The following is a 23,708-nucleotide window of genomic DNA, read 5'->3' as shown; positions in this document are numbered from 1 at the left end:
AACAATTGAAGTACCAGGAAAAAGTACCTAAGCCAATAAAAATAAAAGTTGTACAAATTTATTATGACCATAAATTTTTTTCTGTGAGTTATATAATTGAACCAAAGTGGATGGACAGGTTCTGGAACATTTTTTTTAAATCTGTAATTATGGGGGGAGTGCCAAAAAATATGATACAGACATGAAGATTGTGGTGTTTAAACAATCAAATTCCTTTCATTAGAAGGACTTAGAACTATGAGATAAAATCACAGCTTTTAATTAACCAGAACATAAAAGTTTCTGTCTTTACAGTAACGACTGTGCAAACAATAATAATATTAGTTCAAAGGGAAATTAATATTATAGACCAGTATTTTTAGACTTTTTTTTTTATATTACTATATCCACAACTCACAATACATTATGCGGTGACCAGTAAGGAAAATTTCTCCTACATTGCTAGCCATTGGGAAGAATGTGACCCATACAGATAGCCAAAAACTCAGGAAGGTGAATGCACAATTACATTAATACTGGGGTCCTAATTAACTAGGAGTGTTCAAGACAGAATCACAGATCCACTTATTTTTGCATTTTAGAAAGTATAATAAAACTTTATTAACCAAAATGAGCAAAAAGTAATAAAAATGAAAAACTATAACAAAACTATACAAAACACCAATATAACAAATCAGAAAAACAGCACTGAGTTCCTGATCCTGCACCCTGTGGTGCCCAATAGAAGGAGTTCCCACTTTCTCTGCGCTGATTTCCATGGTTTTCACACTTCTGTTTCCACCATTCTTGTGCTTGGTTCCGATGAACACCTGCTGTGCCCATCTACAGTGGCACCAACCATTCATGCTGGATTGTTCCTAGAAGTGGAACACACAAAGGTGACCAAGGACACCAATTTTAAAATTCTTAAAGATCATATACGTTTATCATATGAAAATAACATGTGAAGAACAGCTAGATATAATTTTGCTTCTGCTCAGAACACATGTGAAGAAAATTTAATAACTTTCCCACGGGTTATACCTTCTTTTCCAAAATTGAGGAAGAAATCTACTATAAATCATGTGTTAAATATTAATCCCAATGTTACCAGCTTTGTGGAACAAGTGAGTAAAGAAATCAAGGAATTGAATGGTCAAGGTAGGACTAAATCTAATATTACTCCTAAACAAACATTGGCTCTATGGGAATTGATAAATAATCCAGATTTGGTTATAAAAAAGGTATAAGGGAGGCAACATGGTTATTATGAGGAAATGTGTTAGCACATGATGACTAATGATATCATTGACTAATGATACATGGTACCAAAACATTCCAATGTCCTGTATTACACAAATTGAACAAGATTTTATTAACTTAATACAAGAGGCCTACGACAATGTGGTTATTGACAAGGACTTGAAACAATATATACTCAATAAATCCACCTAAAGTTTCTGGGCTAAGTTAATTTACTGAACACGCAAATTACTTGATAGATTAATATATAAGGTCTTTTGTTATTGGTCTTCCATCATACTTAAAAGACACAATGAAATTGTTAGGAATTTTAGAAGCTATTACCATTCTTTCCAATGCATGGCTAGTAGCCATAGACTCTATACTCATCAATCAGTCATAGCAAAGGGCATAGCGGCAGTTGAAAGTTTATTTGGCAAACACGTGATGACTTTCTTTTTTAAATTGTTGGTTTTCATCCATAATAAGAACATTTTTTTGTTCAATACCTGCTTGACAATTGAAAAACAAGGCATTGCGATGGGAACCCGTTGTGCATCCACGTGTGCAAATTGATCATCTACAGGATAATGACTACAATTTATATTTCACTATGACATGTGATAACGAAACATGAAATAAAGGCCCAATCAGAAGCCTTCTGGGATACGGGACGTTTATCCCAGGGGGCTCTTCTCTCCCATTCATTCTTTACACGGCAGTAAGAGTTATCTTTCCTTTTATGTAAAGAAAAAATGTTGGTGATGGGTCTGCTTTGAGCAGCAGAGCTGTTACATCTTTGTACTATTTGAGTCTGCAGTTGGGTGACATCATCTGGTGAATTCAGTTTCAAAAGTGCAATGCAAAGGGTATTAACCAATTCAAATGAAAATCTGTACAGAGAAGCATTAAATCTTAGATTTTTCTCTGCTTTTACCTAAAATTTTTTAAGGTGGTTATGGGTGAGTACTGTTTAACATTTAAAAAGATCTCAATGATTGCTGAAGCTAAGACATGTAATTTCCTGCACTTTCTGCTCACGAATGTTCACCTTTGTCACCTTCTGCTCTGTGATCCCAGTAGGGGGCGACTAGGCCCACCTTGTGACAATCATGGGGCAGACAGGGCACATCAGTCTTTTAGAGATCCCTGACACATTCCTGTCTGGGGTGACAAGAACATTTCAACTTCCTCCCTACAATAAAGCTTCCTCTAGACATAAAGAATTGTTTGCAGCTCCATAAAAAAATCAGAGTTGTGTACAGAAAATACAAAGCTCAACCTCCAGCAGTTTTGAAGGACCCTTCAGGACCAGGGGCAGACTTAGGGAGGTGCAATATGTTTCACTGCACGAGGGCCCCAGACCCTTCTCAGCCTACAGGGACCCCTCAAGTCATTTCTGTACAGGGACCTATTGTTGGCTATGTCCACCAACGTTTAGGACCCATCCACACCAGTGTTTGGTTGCAAGAACGAGGCAACAGCTGTGCTGAAAGGGACAAGCCATGGAAAGCCCTAAAAGTGTTGGGCTACTCCAATAATAACAGGGGTGGGGTGGAGTTGAGTCTGAAGTTCAGACTCTAAAAGCCTCAAGACTGTTGCTGAGTTCCACCATTTTGGATGTGATGTCAGCAGCTCTGGCAGACTGGGAGCTGTCATTATAAAGTATTCTCTTTCACCTTTGTCCCAATATGGGGGCTTAGGGATGCAAGAGTGAACTGTAAAAAATGCTTTTTTTTGGACAGATATTACAAAATGCATCCAGATCAAATGTGATCCAATAAAAAAAGTTTATCATCAGGACATACAGACACTTTGGGTAGGCTGGGACATGGACAGAGTTCGTAACTGGGTCCTCAATCTTGGAGAGCTTTAATAAATCTACAAATTTTATACAAATTCAAGAACTCTACACTGAACTGATAATAAAGCTAGCAATATGTTCACTTAAAGGAAAAACTATTATCTCACACATTCACCTATGCCCACATCCTTACATTTTATAATTCATCGTTATTATTATTATGAAATTTGGTGTCTGAACATCTATAGATTTCTCCGTGTTGATTAAGAAGCCACAAAATGCCGTCATCATATGTAACGTGGTTAAAAGAACTACAAAAGTCCTGATAGATCCATGATGTTCCGATGGGGTTGCTCTCAGTGATACCGTCCCTGCAACAGAGAGAATTTCCTATTAGTTATATTTTCCATATGACTTAACTATACATAGAGCTGGAGGGTGGTGGAGGAAAGTGAGATTTGTACCCATAGATTGACCAGAGTCTAGCTGTTTTGGCATGAGTTGGAAAACTAAATGTTCACTATCATCTACTATGAAAAAAGAGACTTTACTTTTTTTTTCATTTATTTTATTAACACAGGACAGCCTAATTCCAGCCACTTGTATTTCAGCAAATTTGAGCCTACTTTGGAAATCAATACTATCGGAGTTCCTGGAGCCGTTGCCGTAACGTGAAAATATGCAGAGCAAACCCGCACCAAAAGTCAAACAATTTATTACATTTTTATGACCTTTGGAATAAACATGCATTAAATCCTTATTATACAATGGTGGTGGTATTGGTAGGTGGTTAAAAACATAAAATGTTTTAAAACTCACTAGAGTTTCACAACAGCAAACGTTCATATGCAGCAACAACATAAATGAGCGACGTGCAAGGGAGAATTACCTTTTGTAAACCTCACCCACAGCGTTGATACCAAACACAGAACCATCCGTGCCAACTTCCAACATTTCCAAACTGCCAGAAACCTGCTGCCAATGACTTCCCTGGCAGGCTGTGGGTTTGACATTGTGGCGGTAATAGACGCTTTTGCCTCTGTTCACTCCCCAGCAGCCCAGAGGTCCACAGCTGTAATAATTAAGCCCACCGTCCAATGTTGTGAAGGTCACTACTGAAGAGTTGGAGAGAGTGCAGCTCTGTCTTAGGCAAAGTATGTTTTCTTTAGAATTCACGCCACCCAGGAACCGAATACCTCCCGCGTCCACCTGCATTAGTTGTCCTGTAGATTGGAAAAAAATTGTCAGCTTGTTAAGTAGGGAAACACTTAACAACCACTAACCCGACTCTCTCCTCTACAATCTATTATGAATGCTGCTGCCAGGCTCATCCATCCTTCCCTCTGCTCCTCTTCTGCTGCATCTCTTTGTAGTTCTCTCCATTGGCTTCCATTTCACCTTAGAATCAAATTTAAGCTCCTGTGCTTTGCCTTCTAATCCCTACACAGTTCTTGTCCTAGTTACATTTCTGACATGGTTAAAAAATACTCCCCCTGCCGCTCTCTCCGCTCCTCCAATGACCTACTAATGACTTCCTTACTCATAACCTCATCACACGCACGGATACAAGACTTCTCTAGAGCTGCCCCGACTCTCTGGAATGGTCTTCCTCGTCCTATTCGGCTTGCTCCTACTTTCTGCTCATTTAAAAGAGCGCTCAAAACCCATTTTTTTAAACTTGCCTACCCGTCTTCTTCTGTTTTTTGAAACCACCACTACTTCCCATCACTCCATATCTCCCATCCTATTGTGTGTGAAATTCCCCCACTTACTAGATTGTAAGCTCTTCGGGGCAGGGTTCTTTCCTTCTGTATCACGGTCTGTATTAGTCTGTCATTTGCAATCCCTATTTAATGTACAGCGCTGCGTAATATGTTGGCGATATATAAATCCTGTTTATTATTATTAATAATAATAATAATAATAACAAAGAAGAATGATACTGAATGTATATCCAATAAACGATTGGATAGTAGTTAATGCAAATAATGGTCTTGGTTTCAACTTTACAAAGTGTTTTGGAGGTTGGACGTATAAAATAAAAAAAAATATGATAGCCCTGAACACTAATACAAATAATACGTGTTTCCCTAAATATCACTAAAAAGACAATAATTTCATCAGCACTCACCTAATATCACCCATATCATAATATGACTGATACAAATGATAAACAAGTATTATTGTCATGCAATGTTCAACAATGTCCTGGCACAATAAAAAGTTAAAAATAATTCATAATCTATATATAGATCATAAAAGATGAGAGACAAAGAGATCTATTTATAAAACAGGGAATCAGACATTGCTTCAAACATTCCCTGAAAAGTTAAAAGTCTAAAATTGAATAAAATAATAAATACAACCCATAATATATACAAGGTTATCAAAAAATTAAAAATTTCGTAAAAAAAGAATCCTGCCTATAAATTTTCATAATAAATGAAAGAAATAATTTGCAAAAGTAAAACACCATCTCAGTAACCACACCTGATCATCAGACAATGCAACGTTCGTTTTGTACCTGCTACAGCCATCCAGCTATTGTTATGTAACTTGTAGAGTTGGTTGGCTCTGCTAACTCCCCAAACTCCGGCAGGTCCAGCAGAAACATGAATGAGTTGTCCAGGAATCTTCTCCCAGGTACCTTCCACCCAGTGGAAAATCTCTTCTTTATCATTCACACCATATACTTTACCGGCTCCAGCATCGATCTGCTTCAGCTTCCCCGGGACTAACGTGCAGCCAAAGTCTTTCAAGAACAAACAGATCTGATCTCAGTGCTTAGTTTAAACATTGTACATCAAGAAATGATCAAAAACCTATGGTATGGGAATTTTAAGCAGGTAAGCTTTCTGAAGAAACTACAGTTAATGCTGTGAAATATGGTTTGTCTATAGGTGCAATGTATCCTGAAGAAGCTGACTTGATCTGTGAAACGGGTCGAGTAACATTGAGAACATCAACTTTGTATGTGCGTGAATCTCGCTTTGAGATAGCAATGTTTCTATGCATTTTAAATATATATTTGACGTATTTATGAAATATTGAATAAAAAGTATATATTTATATAATCATTTGTATGTAAGTTGAATATGTTGAAGCCTTAAAGGTCCCTATATTTGGCCTTAATATTATTCTATGTTTGGAATTCATTGACATATAACAAAGTATGACCATAGTCATACTCTATTCTATTCCATAGTTTAAGGTCAATATAGGGTGAGGAACCAATTTAGCTACCAGGGATGTGGAAAAAATCTAAGTCTTCCCACAAACATGGGAAGAACACACAAACTTTGAGTAGAAAGTATCCCAGTGAAGCTATTGGCACATGGTTTAACCAGGCATCCTCTACCAAGGTTCCTCCAGAGATTGCTAGAGGTTCCTCAAACTTTAGATGATTGAATACCCATTTGATGATGTCTGCATAGTTTTGGGGCCAACACCATTTGGTGGAGCTAGGTACATGAATCACACAATGTTCTTAGGTGTCATTCTGGCCACCACTGTAGGGGAGTATTCTTTCCACTGGTCACCAATTTAAGAGGCTTTCTTCCCCCTTGACCCCACAAAAATAAGGTTTTAGTAGGGGTTCCAGAAGATCTGAAAGTTATTTCAAGAGTTGAGAAGGGTTGCTCTATTCCAAAATCTAAAATTTCACTTTAGGATAGCCTTACCCTTCGAACAACCTAAAACTCTTAAATGTGGAAGTAATTTGTGATTTATTATTTTGTAGCACCATCAATTAAATTTTTATTGCAGTTTTACGTAAAGGATTGGGCCAGTGAAAAGGAGCTCTAATGTTTTTAATAATACATGTGTAAATACCTGATTAGCACAGTTCTCCAAAACTGAGGAACGGATCTAGTCCACAATTGAAAACATTTGCCAATTAACAGCAAATATTTTTAAGATATCCATTCCAGGTTTGCTGGTTCACTCCAGTTGTTCCATAATAGTCCATTTCTCCGGTCTTGGAGAGCTTTAATAAATCAGGTCCATTATAATACTTTTAAATCCTATTATACAAACATATTTATGTCTGTTTTATGCCATTTTAGAAGCTCATCATTGGCTTATAGATATAGAGAATTAACAAAGAATAACATTACCTGCACTGATTCCTGTACACAGCAGCATCAGACCGAGAAGAGACCGCATTGTGACTGCAAACCCGGGATAGAGAGGTACATAGGACTCTTCTGTATTTATAAAAAAACATGGCCTTGTCCTTGAAAAAAAAAAAAGAAGGACGTTTTCAAAGGGAACTGATAAGATAATAATCAAATATTTTAATTGAATTTCTGACATGAAAATATTTATGCTCTTCCATCTGGCTGCCTTGACACTGTTATGCACTCATGTTGCAATAAATAAGCCGACACATATTTATGTGGAATGTTCTGCAAATCCAGTGCTATGGTTCAAACGCACAGTATTGTGACACCCCTATGTCCTGGTTCAGCTTTGTAGCAATGGTGTGCATTTTAGGACTCTTCTTTGGCATAATGTTTTGGACACACCTTCTCCACAATGTATATTTTAGGGCATACTTCTCTATACATTTAGGGAAATGCCTCATATACAGTGTAGATTTAAAGGACATACCTCTTCCACAGAATGCATTTTAGCACATACTTCCCTTGCATTACTATTCTCCATTGCTAAGGTGCCACCTAGTCTTTTCTGCACTTCCTTACATAAATTATGTTGTCACTACTACTGTCAAATATATTAAGTTATGCTACAGATAAATGTAAAAGCCCAAAGTGGGCTTCACCCTTCCACATTAATTAACTGTAACGTTAACATGCCGCTTCTCTTCCTATGTGGGACATGGAACTATGCCTCTGATATACTGTAAATAATAACAGAAGGCTTCTTACATGCAATGATGATAGCTTTCATATCTGGATTACTAGCTTTTCATTCGTTGAAAACATGGGAATTTGATTGGATTTTAATGGAGCTGCCTGTGTTTCCTCTGCCTTCCATTGCTTGTTTTTACATAATGTGCGGAAAGCTATATGGACAATCATGAGCATTTTCATCATTGTAAATCTCCTGACATGTCCTGAAGAAGCGATTTTTTAATGAGAAGAATGGCCACCTCTTTTGGAAGGGTACTTGTGTCATTGATGTGTAAAAAAAACAAGGCATTTGTATTGATCTATGTTGCATTATATAACATTTAATACACACTATTTGGCCTGTTCTTCCTTTATTTTCTGATTTTATGTTTTTCTAAATTAGGGGTTGGCCACCACTATTGTTTATTGGCAAGGGAGTGTTTTCTTTTTCTTTCCCAGAAAAACATGAGCATAGAAATCCCATTTTACTAGAAGAAGCCTTTCAGACCAATATAATGGAGGTAAAATCATACCAATGGAGGCAAACTAAAATGATGGAAAGTCAAATAGTCCAATGTAGGCAGATTCACTTTCTCATTGACGGTTGTCCCTAAAATAATTGGAGCATGAGAATTCCTAAGTAAGATTTCGCCCCATTGTGGTCATGTCCCAAGAAAGCATTAAGGAATATTACTCCAACACAGAAAAAAGAATCCTCAAATTTCATCCCTTCCACATTTTAGACTTTAAATAAAAAGCTTTGGATGAAGATGAACTTATTTTTAGCAAAGCAACTTGTTTCCTTACCTTCTGTATACAGTGCCTGCTCCATTGACCTCATGCACAGATCCATCTGTGCCATCTCCTATTATTACCAAATTTCCATCAATTCTCTGCCATTGGTATCCCTGGCAGGCCTTGGGGTTGACATTCAGGCAATAGAAGATACCTCTGTCAGCAGTCACATCCCAGCATCCCAGTGGCCCACAACTGTAATATCTCAGAGCCCCATCCAGTTGGTAGAAAGTTACAATGGAAAAAGATGAAAGTGTGCAACACTGCTGCAAACAGAAGATATTGTCTTGAGAAACCACTTCAACCAAAAACCGGTTGCATAGGGGAGGAAACAAAAAGTCAGCATTTTTCCCTATTTAGTACATGCTCAGGCTAGGGAAGGAAAAGTTTATTAGATTGGCTTCCATTAGACCGGACACATGATTTTTCAATGAGAAAGATTTGATCTGAGATCAGCACCCAACTAAGGATGACCTATTATTGCATTTGTAATCGGACGTTACAGCATACCCCCCAATCCCTGACATTGCACCTGCATTTTAAAGAGCTAACTTGACAATAAATAGACACAAATGGGTAAATTACATACAGTGACAACATGCATGCAAAAAAATTCAATAATTCCCTGGAGCAACCTCACCCATCCTCACCTTCCAGGTGTCAATGGGATACATCAGTGCCAAACAGAAGCTCAAGAAAGCCTTGCCAATCTGTGCCACCAGCATCAGGTTGGGATGCTTCTGCCATCTTTTTGGATTTGCTTTCCTATAACAAGTTTTGCAGTTCCATAAAATCTAACACAAAAGCCAATTGACAGACTCCAAATTTGCAGGGCACACAGTACTGGCACTGCAGGGCCACTCAGGTAACATGCCAATGTGTGGCACATTGCAATCCTGAAGCACCAAAAAAAAAGGCACCATGCCACCAGTTTTCCACTGGCTGTCAGTTTGAAAATACCCCATGGTAGGGTAATATCAAGAGTCACATTTCAAATGTATACATTTTATTCAGGACTGTTTCAGATAACTTGGAGCCCTGGAAAAATAATAAATGGATGCCCAAATATACAGTTCCTTGCACCTTTTCTGTTCTGCAATATAGCCTTGGGTAGTTGTACCATTTATATCAGGCCCATTAGGTTCCATTATAACACTTCACCTGCTGCTGGACTTTTTATCCTATTGCAAAAAATAGACACAAGGAAATTGACATTTTTTGTTATATATTTGTATCTATTTATTTATTTTGTTTCATCACATTATATGTGATCACTGATCAAGAGTCTTTTGGTTTAATCAAGTGGCCAAAAATAAGTTTCCATGTTTAGCCAAAAGATTACAAGCCTGCCCACCACGACAAGGTAGACTCTTGTAGGGCAGGACCTACACTAAACTACACTAAACTAACCTACTCGATGCTAGTCATCGTTTTCCTAATGTTGGATGCGTGGATGTGTCTGGCCTCGCTCTAAAACCTGTGTGTGCGATCTCTCCTATGCTAATTGTGTTGTTCATCTAGCTAAGTAGTTTTCATGTCAATGAGTTGTGTAGACTGTGAATGCCAGTGCATGCCACGCAATGTATGCTGGTGAATGTTTGTTAGTGAATATATGTTTTGGTGAAACATTGGGGGTGTTAATCTTCTAGTTTCTAAATGTAAATATAAGTGAGTTTGTGAGGATCAAAAATGAAAAATGGTGTGGGTCAGTAAGTGGAATGCGTGTATGTCTGTGGTGCTGTATATTCAGGTTATATATAGGGCAGAAAATGGTATCCGGAGTAAAAGGGGTATGTGTATGTGTAAAAACCTGAATTTGTGTATTGTTGGGGTGGCAGAGAAGGATGGATGTAGGGGAAGTGGGATATTCCAATGTATGTGTATATGTGTACTCGATAAAAGTTAGGAAAGGTTGGAATATGGGGTGGTGCGTATGCATATGTAGGACCGTATGTGTGTCCATATGTGTGTGGTGCAAAAGGGAGGATAGGGAGGAAATAATACTCTTCATCCTCAGTAGATGGAATTCCCAGGTGGCTTGGGAAATGGGTGGGCTGGATGTTCATGCATAATGGATAGTTGTATTCCATCCCCGGAATTAAGACATAAGCTTCTCCAGGAAGCCTGGCATGTTCTCTGATGGCCCACCCATGATGCTCCGGGCGATCTCTTTTCCACAGCCAATGACTCTGGCCTTCCATGACCTGTATAACATAAATATAAATAAATAAATATATTTCTAATAGATGGGTATCATCCTTAAAGCCAATGGCATATACCTAATGGGGCACCAATAAAAAACAAATAGCCTGAAGTAGGGCATTAAGTTACACCCATACATATATGGCTTACATTATTGAGTTCCCCTTTTGATAATATTCTTTGATTGTCTCTTATGCTGATTTAGCTTCAAGACATTGTCAGCCATTAACAAGTATCAAATATAACCATAAAGAAAATCTAAAACTTTTCTCTGACATGCTTGCTCCTGGTATGTTATTATAACGAAATGTCAAGAACGGGTAGGCAGCTAGCTAAGAAAGCTTTCCAAAAAAATAAAAAGCCACCTACCAATTGCAGGAACCTAACAAAATTCTCCTACACCCCACCCTGTCCCATGGTCATATTACTAACCTGTTGGCACTCCTCTAGGGTCACCCAAGCCTGCATGCCTATCCTCCTGAATAAGGCCGTCATTTCATAATTTAGGCTCCTGATATCGGTTTGGAGCTCTACGAAGGTGTAAATGGTGTAGTGGAAATATTCTTCTTCCATCACATTTGCAAGGTAGCTGAGAACAAGGTCAACACTTATGACAGATTCGTATTTTTCTAAATGATGTTTATTACTTAATTTTGTAAGTAATATTTAAAACCTTTGATTATTGAACAGATAAATGTTTTTTGGTGTAAAATAGGTTTGTACCTGTTTGAACCCCATCTGCCTGGGAGATAAATGATCTGCATATATACAACCATGAGACATTTGTCTCTCTCCCATCTCTCACCCACATCATCTCCAACCTTTATTTTTTTTTCATGGGCAGTTTTTGATTTTAGTGTTTTTTTCAAATGTCTTTATTAAACATAATAGAAAATGAAACAATGTTCTGTTTTCCCCATCTAACCAGGCTGGACCCTGCATAGCTTTCGTGATCAGATGAGATCAGGTATATTCAGGATGGTATGGCCATAGGCCAATGATCTCTTTTTCATCACAATAATCAATCATAGCCATTAAAATTTTTTTACCTAAATTAAAATATCTGTGGAAAACAAAATGGTAATTTTATAGTAAGCATTCAAGGAACATAACACATGGACTGTACAATGGAGACTACAAAGGTGCCTCTGTTGTATTCATCCCCCATGTCCTTCTAAACCAGGGGTGGGCAAGCTTTTTCAGTCAGGGAACACAATCTGATCTAAAATTTGACAGAGGGGCCGGGCCGATGGGTGAGTGGATGGTAATGCAATCATGACACCACTGAAGGTGACATCATGATGGCACAAACCCGCCCACCCTCCCATCGCAGATCTGATCCTGCAGTGGGAGAGTGGGTTGTGTGCAGGGACACAGCCTGTCCACCTCCACGAGCCGGGATACAAACTGGGGACGTGTTCAGCGGCTCTGCGGACCACCCAAAGGGTCTGAGAAATAAACTTATTGGGCCATGAATGGCCCGCAGGCCTTAGTTTGCACATGCCTGTTCTAAACTCACACTTATTTGGTACTAGTTTGTAATGCAGAAGAGAGGAACTGGAATCCATGTGTACAAAATCAACTGTTGCATGCCTGATACAGCCTGTTACTTATTATTATACTTATATATTACAGGAGTATTTGCCAATAGATGGTATTTTTCAAGTTCATTTACCAGGGTACCTTGGATCTTCATCCAAGACAACCAGTAAGAATCTTCATTAATCCTTACTGATTGGCCCTGGATGACCGAACTAGTTTATCCTGGCACCCAAGTCATGCGGACATTGTACACTGCATTCCCTTCTAAGTGTACAGCCAGGCATATAAAGCAGAATCCCTTCTGCAAAGTCTACCTACAGCATTTTATTTTAGTAAAGTTTAGCTTTAATAAAAACTTTGCCAGTACATGAAAAAATTACTTACAGAGCGATGTAAAAATTTCTGATCGTATACTCAGCGATGGCGAGGCGAGCTCTTTTGAAGTAGATGAGCACCATAGCCAGCAAGTACTAGGGAGGAAAACAAGGTTCTTAGATCAGTGTTTCTCAACCTTTTTAACATGAGGGGCTCTTTGAAATAACTTTCAGGTAATAGGGAACCCCTTCTATAATAACTATGTTCACAGCACACAGTATATTAGTGTTGTGGGCAGTAGGAAGAATGTCTCTTACATTGCTGGCCATTAGGAAGAATGTCCAACAATAGCCATAAAGATCTTTGGTGTCAGTGGTAACTGACTTGGGTGACACAAATTGTTCATTGCCCAAGAAACCCCTAGCAATCTCTGGAAGAGCCCTAATTGAGAAACTCTGCCCTAGACAATGCAACAACCTAAACCCAATAAAACCCATGAAAATTTAATTGTTAATACAAGGTGATGGTGATGTGTTGTCCATTATTTGAACAGCTGTCCTTAGACTGATGGCAAGTTCTAAGGACCTGAGCTGACACACTTGCTATAGGCTACAATGACTCATAAATATGGTTCTTCCAAACAACAATAAAGAAATGATATAATGCCCTATTGAAATAGCTACATTGCTCTTACTCTAAAATAAAATAAACCATACACACCTTATCTGACATAAGCAGACATGAGTCAGTATCCAAAAACTCCAGGATGTTTGGATCTTCTGCCGAAAAAAATATAGTGGTTGCATCTTATTAAATGCATTTAATTCAAATTAGTTCCATTCTGCCTTGTAGAAGTATTGTGGGGTTGTTCAAATTTTTTTTTTTTATGATCAGAAATAAAAAAAAAGATACTATCCCATTGGTGTGTTTCATTATTAATCCCTTATCTTTCCTGAATCATCCTGACCATGCTACATGGATATAGATCCTCCTTGGAATGGTCAGATTGTATCCCCTTATGAGTAATTTTGAGCTAAAGGATGCTGTGCCATTGTAAAATGCACTTTTAGTTCTGTGGCCAGTATTGCATATATGGGATACAAATGTTCATTGTTATTTAGTTTATACAGGAGATTCAATATACAAATCATTGGTCATTGAAGTGCACCAGTGGAGTGTTTTACAGTCATAATATATATTAACACTCAAGGGTGTAACTTCAAACCATTCCTACATTGCCCACCCTGGTGACCTCCACAGCCAGGGGATCCGTCCTACAAGGGTCACATACCAAATTAATACACTGTGATCCCCATAATTTATTTAAGGAATAATATTTTTCCACTTATCCACCTGCTATCACTGATTTCACTTCTGCTCCAGAGTATAGGACTTCTGCTCCCGAACTAGGATTTAGGAGTAGGACTAAAGTAAGTAACATTGGTTGGCTGGGGAGGTAATATACGTAATATCCTCTGTTGGCCAACTTCTCATGGGAAATGACTGAAGGAGATGCAGCTACCAAGGCAGCACAGAGGGGTTCAAGTTGGTGAGAGAGTAACAAGTTGGGCCTCCAACCTTCTCCATTGTATGGGCTGATCCCCCTGTAACTATGATGTCCTTATTTGTATTATTATATCCAACTTAACCCACTGATACCATATAAAAGAACATCACATGCTAAAAAAAGATTTTAAGATGAATGAACAAAACCGTACCAACTAATCTGTAGAAAGCAGCTCGCTCTTCAGCTGTAATCTCAATGATTTTTGTCTCCAGTGGTAGATCTACATCTTCATCCTCTGTCCTCTCTCTAGACCTGGTCTGATGGTCTTCAGTTCTGCAGGCATACAATTTCTTGTTTTAGGTAGGTAATAATCAATACTCAATATCACTATAAAATAGGTATTACAATATTGGATGATACTTGGGCTTGACCAGAAAACCAGAATTGTGATGGTTGGGGGGAGGTTGACAACCAAATGGTGGCTGTTTATCAAAACCATGCCAACGTTCATTTATTTTTAATAGAGAATAAGGGATTGGGCTACTTGGAGGTGCTCAGTAGATGGCTGCTTGGGAGCCACCACAAAGCTATCCATGTGAACTTCACAGCCCTAATCCATTCTCTTTGAGCAGACATAGGCAAGATGCTGCTTGAAACTTTCATTTACTGGCCATGGCTACCTGCTGAAGGGAACTGGTAATTGCACCAGCTATTCACCATTTGGTGAATTAGCACTTAGACTGAATATTATCCCATAACTAGACATACATCTATCGTACTTTCCTACTTAGCAAAAGCACCACTTTTTTTAAACATGCCGAATGTTTTTCAAGTGGAGGTCATAGTGTAACAAAATGAAAAATGCCCCAAAGTTTGCAGTGTCAGTGGAAGGACAAAAATTGTTGTGTCTCTGGTGTCAGGCAAAACCCTCCAGAGTGTTAGTGGCACCAAAGGGAGGAAAACATTGGCTGGAGCAAGGGGACCCAAAAATGACAGAGTAAAAAGAGGAAGTTGGCGTGGTAGATGTCCAAAAATAGGGGATAGAATGATTAAATGGGGACAGGCTGGGAACAATATAGAATGTGTTATACCAGAGTCAACCCTCCTTGTAAACCACTCCAACTCACTGCACTTAAACCTGACCAAGTTATGCACCTGTTGTACAAATCTTTACATGGGGACATTGACATTGGAAGTTGTCAATAAAAGCTAAGATTTACTATATCCAAGCGTTAAATGTATTTTTTTTTCATATCTCTATTAAACCATTCTTCCGCATATGGCCCACATATGGATAAATAGAGATCAACCAAATACATTGTAGACATTGGTGTGTTTCTACTCACTGTACTTCTTCAGAACTGGCTAAGACGTTCTCCTCACTTCCTAAATGTTTCCAGTTCTTTTCTTCCTTCTTTCCATCCTGAATGTTGATGCTATTTGAAGTTATAATATAACAAAATATATTACAAATAATAATCTGTACCATTCACTACTATAGTGAAACCAGACCCTCTGCCCAGGGTAAAATGAATAGTTGCCTATCCCATATAGGGGCCTATTTGTAATGTGAATATTGTGTTTTCCTCATCATTACACTGTGCCATGGAGATCAGGCCATCTCTTGCATACAACAAAGCCATTCAGAGTTGCAGACATAGCTTTAATAAGTTACATGGCATTTGTTTTAATGCCTCATTGTCCCAAAGCTGGCACAGCAAAGAGAACATTGATAAAGTACTTTACTGTGCTTTATAAATGTGCTGTGCTTTTTTGTTTCATTTTGGGTGCAACCATACTACATATCACTTCATATTTAACAATGTTTTAAAGTGTTTAAATGTGTGCAATAAGTCTGCCTACTAATGGGTAACTCAAGCAAATCCAACCTGGGTTCAGTAAGTTTTATGTCACTGATCTGGAACAAGTATGTTTAACTATAAAGTCAGATTTTTTATTGAATATATGTAAGTTACAGAAAATATTGAAGTAAGAGGAGAAAAATGATCAATGCAGAATGAAGAATAGCAATAGCCACCGGAATAGTTTCCTTTAGGAATTAGTGCCAGACCAACTTATTTGAGCTCTAGTTTGAACTCATCAATGATTACATTTCAATGATCAGTAATTACATTTCCTTGATGATTTCAATACTTGATACTTCAGATATAAGCTTTTAGCCATTTTCTTAGGGATACAACATTACAAATTGCACTTGTCACCATAATTCCACATTGCTGTCATCTTTCATTACAGTTAGGTAGAGGAGACACTCATTGCATTGCTCTGGTCTGGCCAGTATATAAAACAATGAATGTGATGCTAAATATACATTCACTTATACATTCACTACTGGTGATACAATCTCTGTATTTTATAACATGTTCATTAGGAAGTTTGAGCTTGATTTATTAAAGTTCTCCATGACTAGAGATGATAAACTATTAGGGGAGAACCCAGGTTATTCAGCAAACCAGGAATGGATCTGATGCAGAAATGAAAACATTTACCAAATAATAGCAAAATAATTTTAGAAATCTATTTAGGTTTTGCTGGATCTCCCAGGTTTACCATCATAGTTTATCTTCTCCAGCCTTGAAGAGCTTTAATATATCAGGCCCAATGAATGGAGAATCACTGCTCTATAAATATACCCCTTGGTGTATTGTATTATGTCTTATTATGATTATGTATTGTCATAATATTAAAGTAGCATGTGCATTCCAATATTACCCCTCTTTCCCCCCTCTCTGGGTATATTGTAATTCAGTAATGTACCCCCCATAGTCTGTAAATTCCAATTTTGCAATTTATTTACCATTCAGCGACCTTTTCCATGCTCATCTTGCAGTGGATCTCCCAATAAATAAATTTAGGAATACAGATAATTAAATGTTGGGTATGTTTATTTATTAGATTTTTTAATTTTATTTTTTACAGTTTTATACTAATTAATAACTCTGCCCTCTCCCCCAACTCCTCCCCACCACACCATTAACCCTCAAGTCAAATATTGCTGGTAAGGTATAATAAATATATATTCTTAAATGTAACAAATATACTACACTATATATAACTAGAAGGATTACGTTATATTAAAAAAGAAAATTAAATGATACTAGAACTAGTTTAAAGGCTATTTTAGGTTTTAAAAATATATAACTCAAAAACTTTAATACAATAAGCTACTATGCTATATATACCCCTTCCCCCTCCAACAAGGTTTTATAGTCCCTAACCCCCTCCCACCCTTACCCCCAGTATGTGGTTCTAACTGAGTTGATTACCCTATAAATATTAAGATATAATATCACTAAAATAATAAGTTATAATATATAATGCTATGCTATGAGTTTCTTTTTAATAGCACCCCGGCTTACAATGGATTACAAGCCCCCAATACACCCAGTCCCCCCCGGTACTTAGATTATAAAGCAACTGATAAGTTTATCTATTATGACTACAAATAAAAAAATTAGGACATTAATTACTATTTCTTATAATATAATTGACTACTACTCTAAATAATACTATAAATAGGCCTCCCTTTGTACCCAAACCTACCTAATACCCCCTCCCCAAAACCCTTGAAATTATTAAAAACTTTAAAGAACACTAATGGCTAACAACTAAATTCAATGCCATTACAATTAATGTATTAAAATGGGAAAATAATGAGATGAGAAATAATAGCCTGATAATTTTCAATTTTCCATGCAGAGAAGACAAGGCCAACACAGCTCCAAAGACGGCTCCAGGGACAGTTGTAAGTGGCCAACTGCTTTCTTTACAGCTGGTCACATGTCCATTCTTCAAGGTCAAATGCAGTTTTTTGGTTATATGTGCAGGCAAAATTGTCCACAGACATATTCCAAACTTTTGTGAAAAGCTTTTGCTATAGAATAACGGCTTCTATACCCCTAAGGGAAGGGCCAGTTCCTTGGTGAAGTCCATGCACATCCAACAATATTCATTGTTTTAAACAGTTCCCTATATTAAATTTCTGCTCACATTTCAACGTTTAATTATTACTAAGTTCACATAGTGATAAAGTAATTGTTTAAAATAAATGCACCTTTACATTAATACTGGGGTCTTAATCACCTAGCAATTAGTGTTGGTCGAAAATTTGACTATTCAGTTCGACAGCTATTCAATCAAATGGGGGGATTTTGTTTGGGTGGACGAATTCGAACAGCATTAAAGTCAATAGGGGGAAAATTTGGAGCTCCGCTCCCCTGATTGCTCTTGCAGCCCTATACTAGTTGTATAGTCCCACTGGATCCCCGGGCACTAGAAGGTAAATGGGGACAAATCTCCCCATTCATTCACCTCTAGTGCTCTGTGAATGGCTCGGGAAAGGAAAATCCTGATGACGCTTGAGCTGTAATCAGGGTTTACCTTTCCTCAGCCAATCATAGAGCACTAGAGGAGATGAATGGGGAGACTTGTCCCCATTTAACCTCTAGTGGCCGGGGATCCCACACAGACAGGAGGATTCCCATGGCTTTGCAGCTGTGGGAATCATCCTGTCAATGTGGGATAACCTGTAAAAAAATAAAGGTTAGTTACACAAATCACACACATTCAGTAAATTACTTTAACATTAAAGACTCTTTTTTAACACATTTTTTACACACAAATTTGCAAAGTCGAATCCCATGTTTTTGGGGTCCATCCGAATTCAAACAGCCATGTTCGGGTCCAATATTAGGACAACCTGAATCTAAACACCAACACTACTAGCAATGTTCAAGGCAGAATCACATTACCTTATTTTTGTGGCTGAAAAGGTATAACAAACATTTATTAAACCAAAATAGGCAAGGAATAAAAACAAATGTATGCAAAACACCAATATAACAATAAAAGAAAAAAAATACATATAACAATCCACATGTTATAGATTCACCCAAAAGATATAGTTTAATATCTAATCAGAGTTCGCCCAAAACTGCTTCTTATAATTACACAGTTGTAGCATGTTTTATAGTGAAATTGTTAAAAAAAATATACAAACAGTCCTTCAAAACCTGTAATGATGAAAACCACAGGTTGAATAATGTGGTAACAAACCACAGAAGCAATACGGAGAAAATATACATTTCCATGAGTCTGGTATTGATGTTGTATCGCATTTTGCGGCAATTATTTTGCTTCTTCAGGACAAGAATTAAAGGTTGTAATTTTCAGGAATTTTTGGGGGGTAATTCTCCACTTGATTTACTCAAAATGATAAAATAAAGAAGGGAGATAAAGTTAAAGAAAATATTGTTACCCCAAACCTATATGGGAAAGACATATCAATGTGTAATAAGTATTTAAGCATTGTTATAGCATAATATATGTATAGTAATATACTGTAAATTGTGAAAAATGAATAAAAAATTATAAATATAATCTTTGTTTGGATCCAATAAAAACTTACTTCTAAGGAGTAGGTAAACATTCATATGTCTTTCCAATAAATGTTGGGGGTAACAAAAATTAGTTTTGGATTGTTTTTTAGCTAACTTTATCTCCCCCTTTTTAAATGATATCTAAATGTATTATTTTTGTTGAGGAAACCAAATAGATATACATAGGAAAGTCTCTAATAATAATATGAATCGTGGAGATTTTTCCAGTAATTTTAGAACACACTGATTTTAAGAATGTGCTGTTCTTATTGCAACATAATAATACATTGATATATATCTTTTTAGTAGAAAGATTGTTTTTGTCTAATGGTATTTTTTTGACTTACTGTAGTTCATCTGCATTTACAGCCATTAATTTGCACATTCCTATTAGATGAATGGTTGATGTTTTGTGGAGAATTATCAAAACATTTCCTGCTAATTACAACATATAAATTTAGGTAGCAAAATAATTGCTGTGAAACGCATTACAACATCATTAATAGGGAACTCAACACCTGTGTTTTGGTTACACATTCCAACTTTAGTTTTCAACCCTCTATGAACTGTTTCAGGGAAATACATTGGATTTCAAACAGTGTTTTAGGTGAATACTGATAAAATCCCGTTTTGGGTGAATCTTTTTAACTTGTTCTGGATTGTTATGTGTTTTTTTTTTTTTTTCAAATTCTATTTATTTGGTGTTTTTTTATTTTTTATTGGTGTTTTGTATAATTTAGATTGTTGTTATTGTTGCTTTTTTTGTATTTTGTTTGTTATACCTTTTAAACTGCAAGAATATCTGATATGTGATTCTGTCTTGAACACTCCTAGCTAAATAAGACTTCAGTTTAAATGTAAGGGCGGATTCACGTTTCAGAAAAAACGGTTTAACTTTGTGTCCAAAAACAAAGTTCAATAGGCACCAATCTTTTTTCTTACATGCAAGTTCATATTAGGTTTAAAGCATCTCTTTTATCGGTGTTCTGTGTATATATATATATATATATATTGTTGTTGTTTTTGCTTATTTTGGTTCAATAAGTGTTTATACCCTTTAAACTACTAACATAAGTGGATCTGTGATTTTGTCTTAAACCTTCCAAGCTGATTAAGACCCCAATAATAATGTAAGGGTGCAATCACATTCCTGAGGGAACCTTTGTCCAAATATGTAAATTTGTTGAGATTAGACAGTTTTAAGAGTTTTGGTTCTCCCTCCGACACCGGCTTTTCCAGTTTAAATTGCACTCAACATAGTTTGGCTCTAGAGGGCAGCATATTCTTTGCCCGGGTAGGAGAGGACTTATTATTATACATTGCAGTGTACAAATCTATAGCTCATTACAGAACACTACTAAGATCAAGTTGAAAGTTTTGCCCTAATATTGTAATTTTTAATTTCCCGCAATCATTTTTTAAACAGTTTATACCAGTGTTTCTCAACCTGGGCTCCTCTAGAGGTTGCTAGGGGTTCCTTGAGCAATGAGTTCTTCTTATGATCAAAAGTTTCATATGATCAGTTTAATTGACACCAATGATCATTTTGGCTATTTGTGAGGGTGGCAAACTCCTCGATGGCCAGCAATGTAAGAGGAATTCTTCCTACTGACCACCACACTAATATACAGTGAGCTGTGAATATAGTGATTATAGAAGGGGTTCCCTGAAGACTTGTAAAATATTTCAAGGGTTAAATAGGTCACAAAAAACTGTTCTATACTAATAACTTCTCTTTGAACTCATATTACACTTGCATACAATAATATTGTTTGCACAGTCGTTACTGTAAAGACTGAAACTTTTATGTTCTGGTTAATGAAAATCTGTGATTTTTATCTCAAAGTCCTAAGTCCTTCTCATGAACAGAATTTCAGTATTTAAACATCACAGTCTTCATGCCTGTATTATTTTTTTGGCACTCCCCCTAAAACCACAGATTTGTATTACATTGTTCCAGAACCTGTCCATCCACTTTGGTTCATTTATAAAGCTCAGAGAAATAAATATGCGGTCAAAATAACTTTACACTGGCAACTTTTATTTTCATGGACCTACATACTTTTTCCTGGTATTGCAATTGGGAAAAGTGTCTAGATATGGCTTTGTGGTCCAATGGACTAATGCCCCTTTGCATTGGTCCTGGTCAGACATGACCTTGTTCCTGCTTTCCAATATTGAAAAAATAATCTAATTGATAATGTTTTATAAAACATAAAGTTTTTTTTTACCAAAAAAAAGCCCTAGTAATCATAAAACATTGTTGTAAAGAGATATAAAAGTGTGTCACTTCATTTAAGGACCTTATAGAATAAAATGATTCTCCTTGTATTTAGACACCTTGCCTATGTTCAGTTCCTCTTCCTTTCCCCATTGATCCCCCTGCCACTACGGTAATACTGGCAATCGCACACTGTCACAACGAGAGTTGGCAACAATGTGAAAATGGCATATATTACATAGCAAGAGAAACTGTTGAAATAAAGAATCTCCAATGTAAAATAATACTTGCTTTTAGTCCAACCATTCTCAGCCAGGATTCCATGGAGCCATAGAATTCCACATAAAGTTGCCGGGGGTTCCATGAGCTGTGACCTTCTAAAATATGGGGTCAAAACTACTTGGCTAAACCAGTTGCATAAAACCAAGGACCTTATAGCTGTCTTTATGACTACTAATGTATGGTGGGAGTTCTTCCCACTGGTAACCAATGGAAAGCAATGCATCAATTACCGTATTAATAGCAAGGGTTCTTAAACACCTGAAAGTTATTGTAAGTGTTCCTATTGGGAGAAAAGGATTGAGAAGGACGGATCTAGTGCAATCTATATGATAATGGATAAATATTGTAACGTGAGTGTATTTAAAAGGTTTGGAGATACAAGATTTATTTTCACTCCTATGTTTTACAGAAATGTGAAGGATATACAGGAAGGGGATTAAAAAAGTAGAGTAAATACCACCAGTCTGGATTGGAGGATTTGCACCACGGAATGCAATAAGACCTAAGGGATTAGGCATCTGGTGAGCAAGGGTGTGTTTGTGGAACACCGAGGTGAATATAAGAATATGACTGTGCCCCATTGCATGGGGGCAGTATTATAATCTGGTGTATCTGAGGGGGCCAGTGCTATGATCTGGGGTACCTGCAGCAACAGCTTGATGATCTGGGGTGTCTGTGGAGGCAGCATTATGATTTGGGGTGCTGTAGGGGCATTGTTATGATCTGGAGAACCTTTGGGAGCAGTGTTATTATCTGGGGTGCTTAAAGGAGCTGTTTTATGATCTGGGGTGTCTGTAGAGACAGTGTTATGATATGGAGAGCCTGTGGGGGCAGTGGTATGATATGGGGTGCCAGTAGAGGAAGTTATTATCTGGGGTGCTCATAGGGGAAGTTTTATGATCTGGGGTGTCTGTAGGGGCAGGATTATTACATGGAGAGTCTATTAGGGCAGTGTTATGATCTGGGGTGCCTGTGAGGGCAGTGTTATGATCTGGGGTACCTGTGGGGCCAGTGTTATGATCTGGGGTACCTCTGGGGCAGTGTTATGGATCTGGGGTGCCTATGGGGGTAGTGTTATGATCTGGGGTGCCTGTGGGGGCAGTGCTATGATTTGGCGTTGCTTCACTTGGTCAGGTTTAGGTTCAGCAACATTATGTGCCCTGAGTATACCGAATGACTTGGATTTTCCATTGATGGATTCTTTCTTGGTGGCACGGGCATTTTCCAAGACAGTTAGGCTCAGATTGTGAAAGAGTGGTTGAGGTAGCATGAGGCATCACTTTCACACATGGATTGGCCACATGGTCCAGACCTTAACCCAATTAACCATTTTTGGAATGTGTTGGAGAAGACTTTATAAAGTGATTCGACTCCCCCATCATCCATAAAATGCAACTCTTTAAATAAAAACATTTTGTGACATTTCATGAGCTTATCGAAACAATACCACACTAATTGTGTGCTGTGATCGAAGCTACACAATAGAATATTAGAATGTGTAACTTTTTAACTTTTTTTGCCCAGGCAGTGTTTAGCAGGATTTCTTTGTCAATAACAAATTACACAG

At 37.4% G+C, this 23,708-nt stretch overlaps 1 protein-coding gene across 1 annotated transcript; it reads right to left on the bottom strand.

Moving 5' to 3' along the window:
• Positions 1 to 564: 564 nt before the first annotated feature.
• LOC140340986 (fish-egg lectin-like) lies at positions 565 to 7,196 on the bottom strand. The gene is made up of 5 exons (XM_072426470.1): positions 7,141 to 7,196; positions 5,550 to 5,777; positions 3,915 to 4,248; positions 3,219 to 3,396; positions 565 to 857 (listed from the first exon to the last, which is right to left on the bottom strand). The coding sequence occupies exons 1-4, from the start codon at positions 7,187 to 7,189 to the stop codon at positions 3,222 to 3,224; spliced, it is 786 nt and encodes a 261-aa protein (XP_072282571.1). The 5' UTR covers positions 7,190 to 7,196; the 3' UTR covers positions 565 to 857; positions 3,219 to 3,221.
• Between the last annotated feature and the right edge of the window lie 16,512 nt (positions 7,197 to 23,708).

Source organism: Pyxicephalus adspersus, chromosome 11 (genome assembly GCF_032062135.1).
Source record: "Pyxicephalus adspersus chromosome 11, UCB_Pads_2.0, whole genome shotgun sequence".
Taxonomy (NCBI): Eukaryota; Metazoa; Chordata; class Amphibia; order Anura; family Pyxicephalidae; genus Pyxicephalus; species Pyxicephalus adspersus.
Note: the sequence above shows the minus strand (reverse complement) of the source record. Positions and strands in the feature narration are given on the sequence as shown.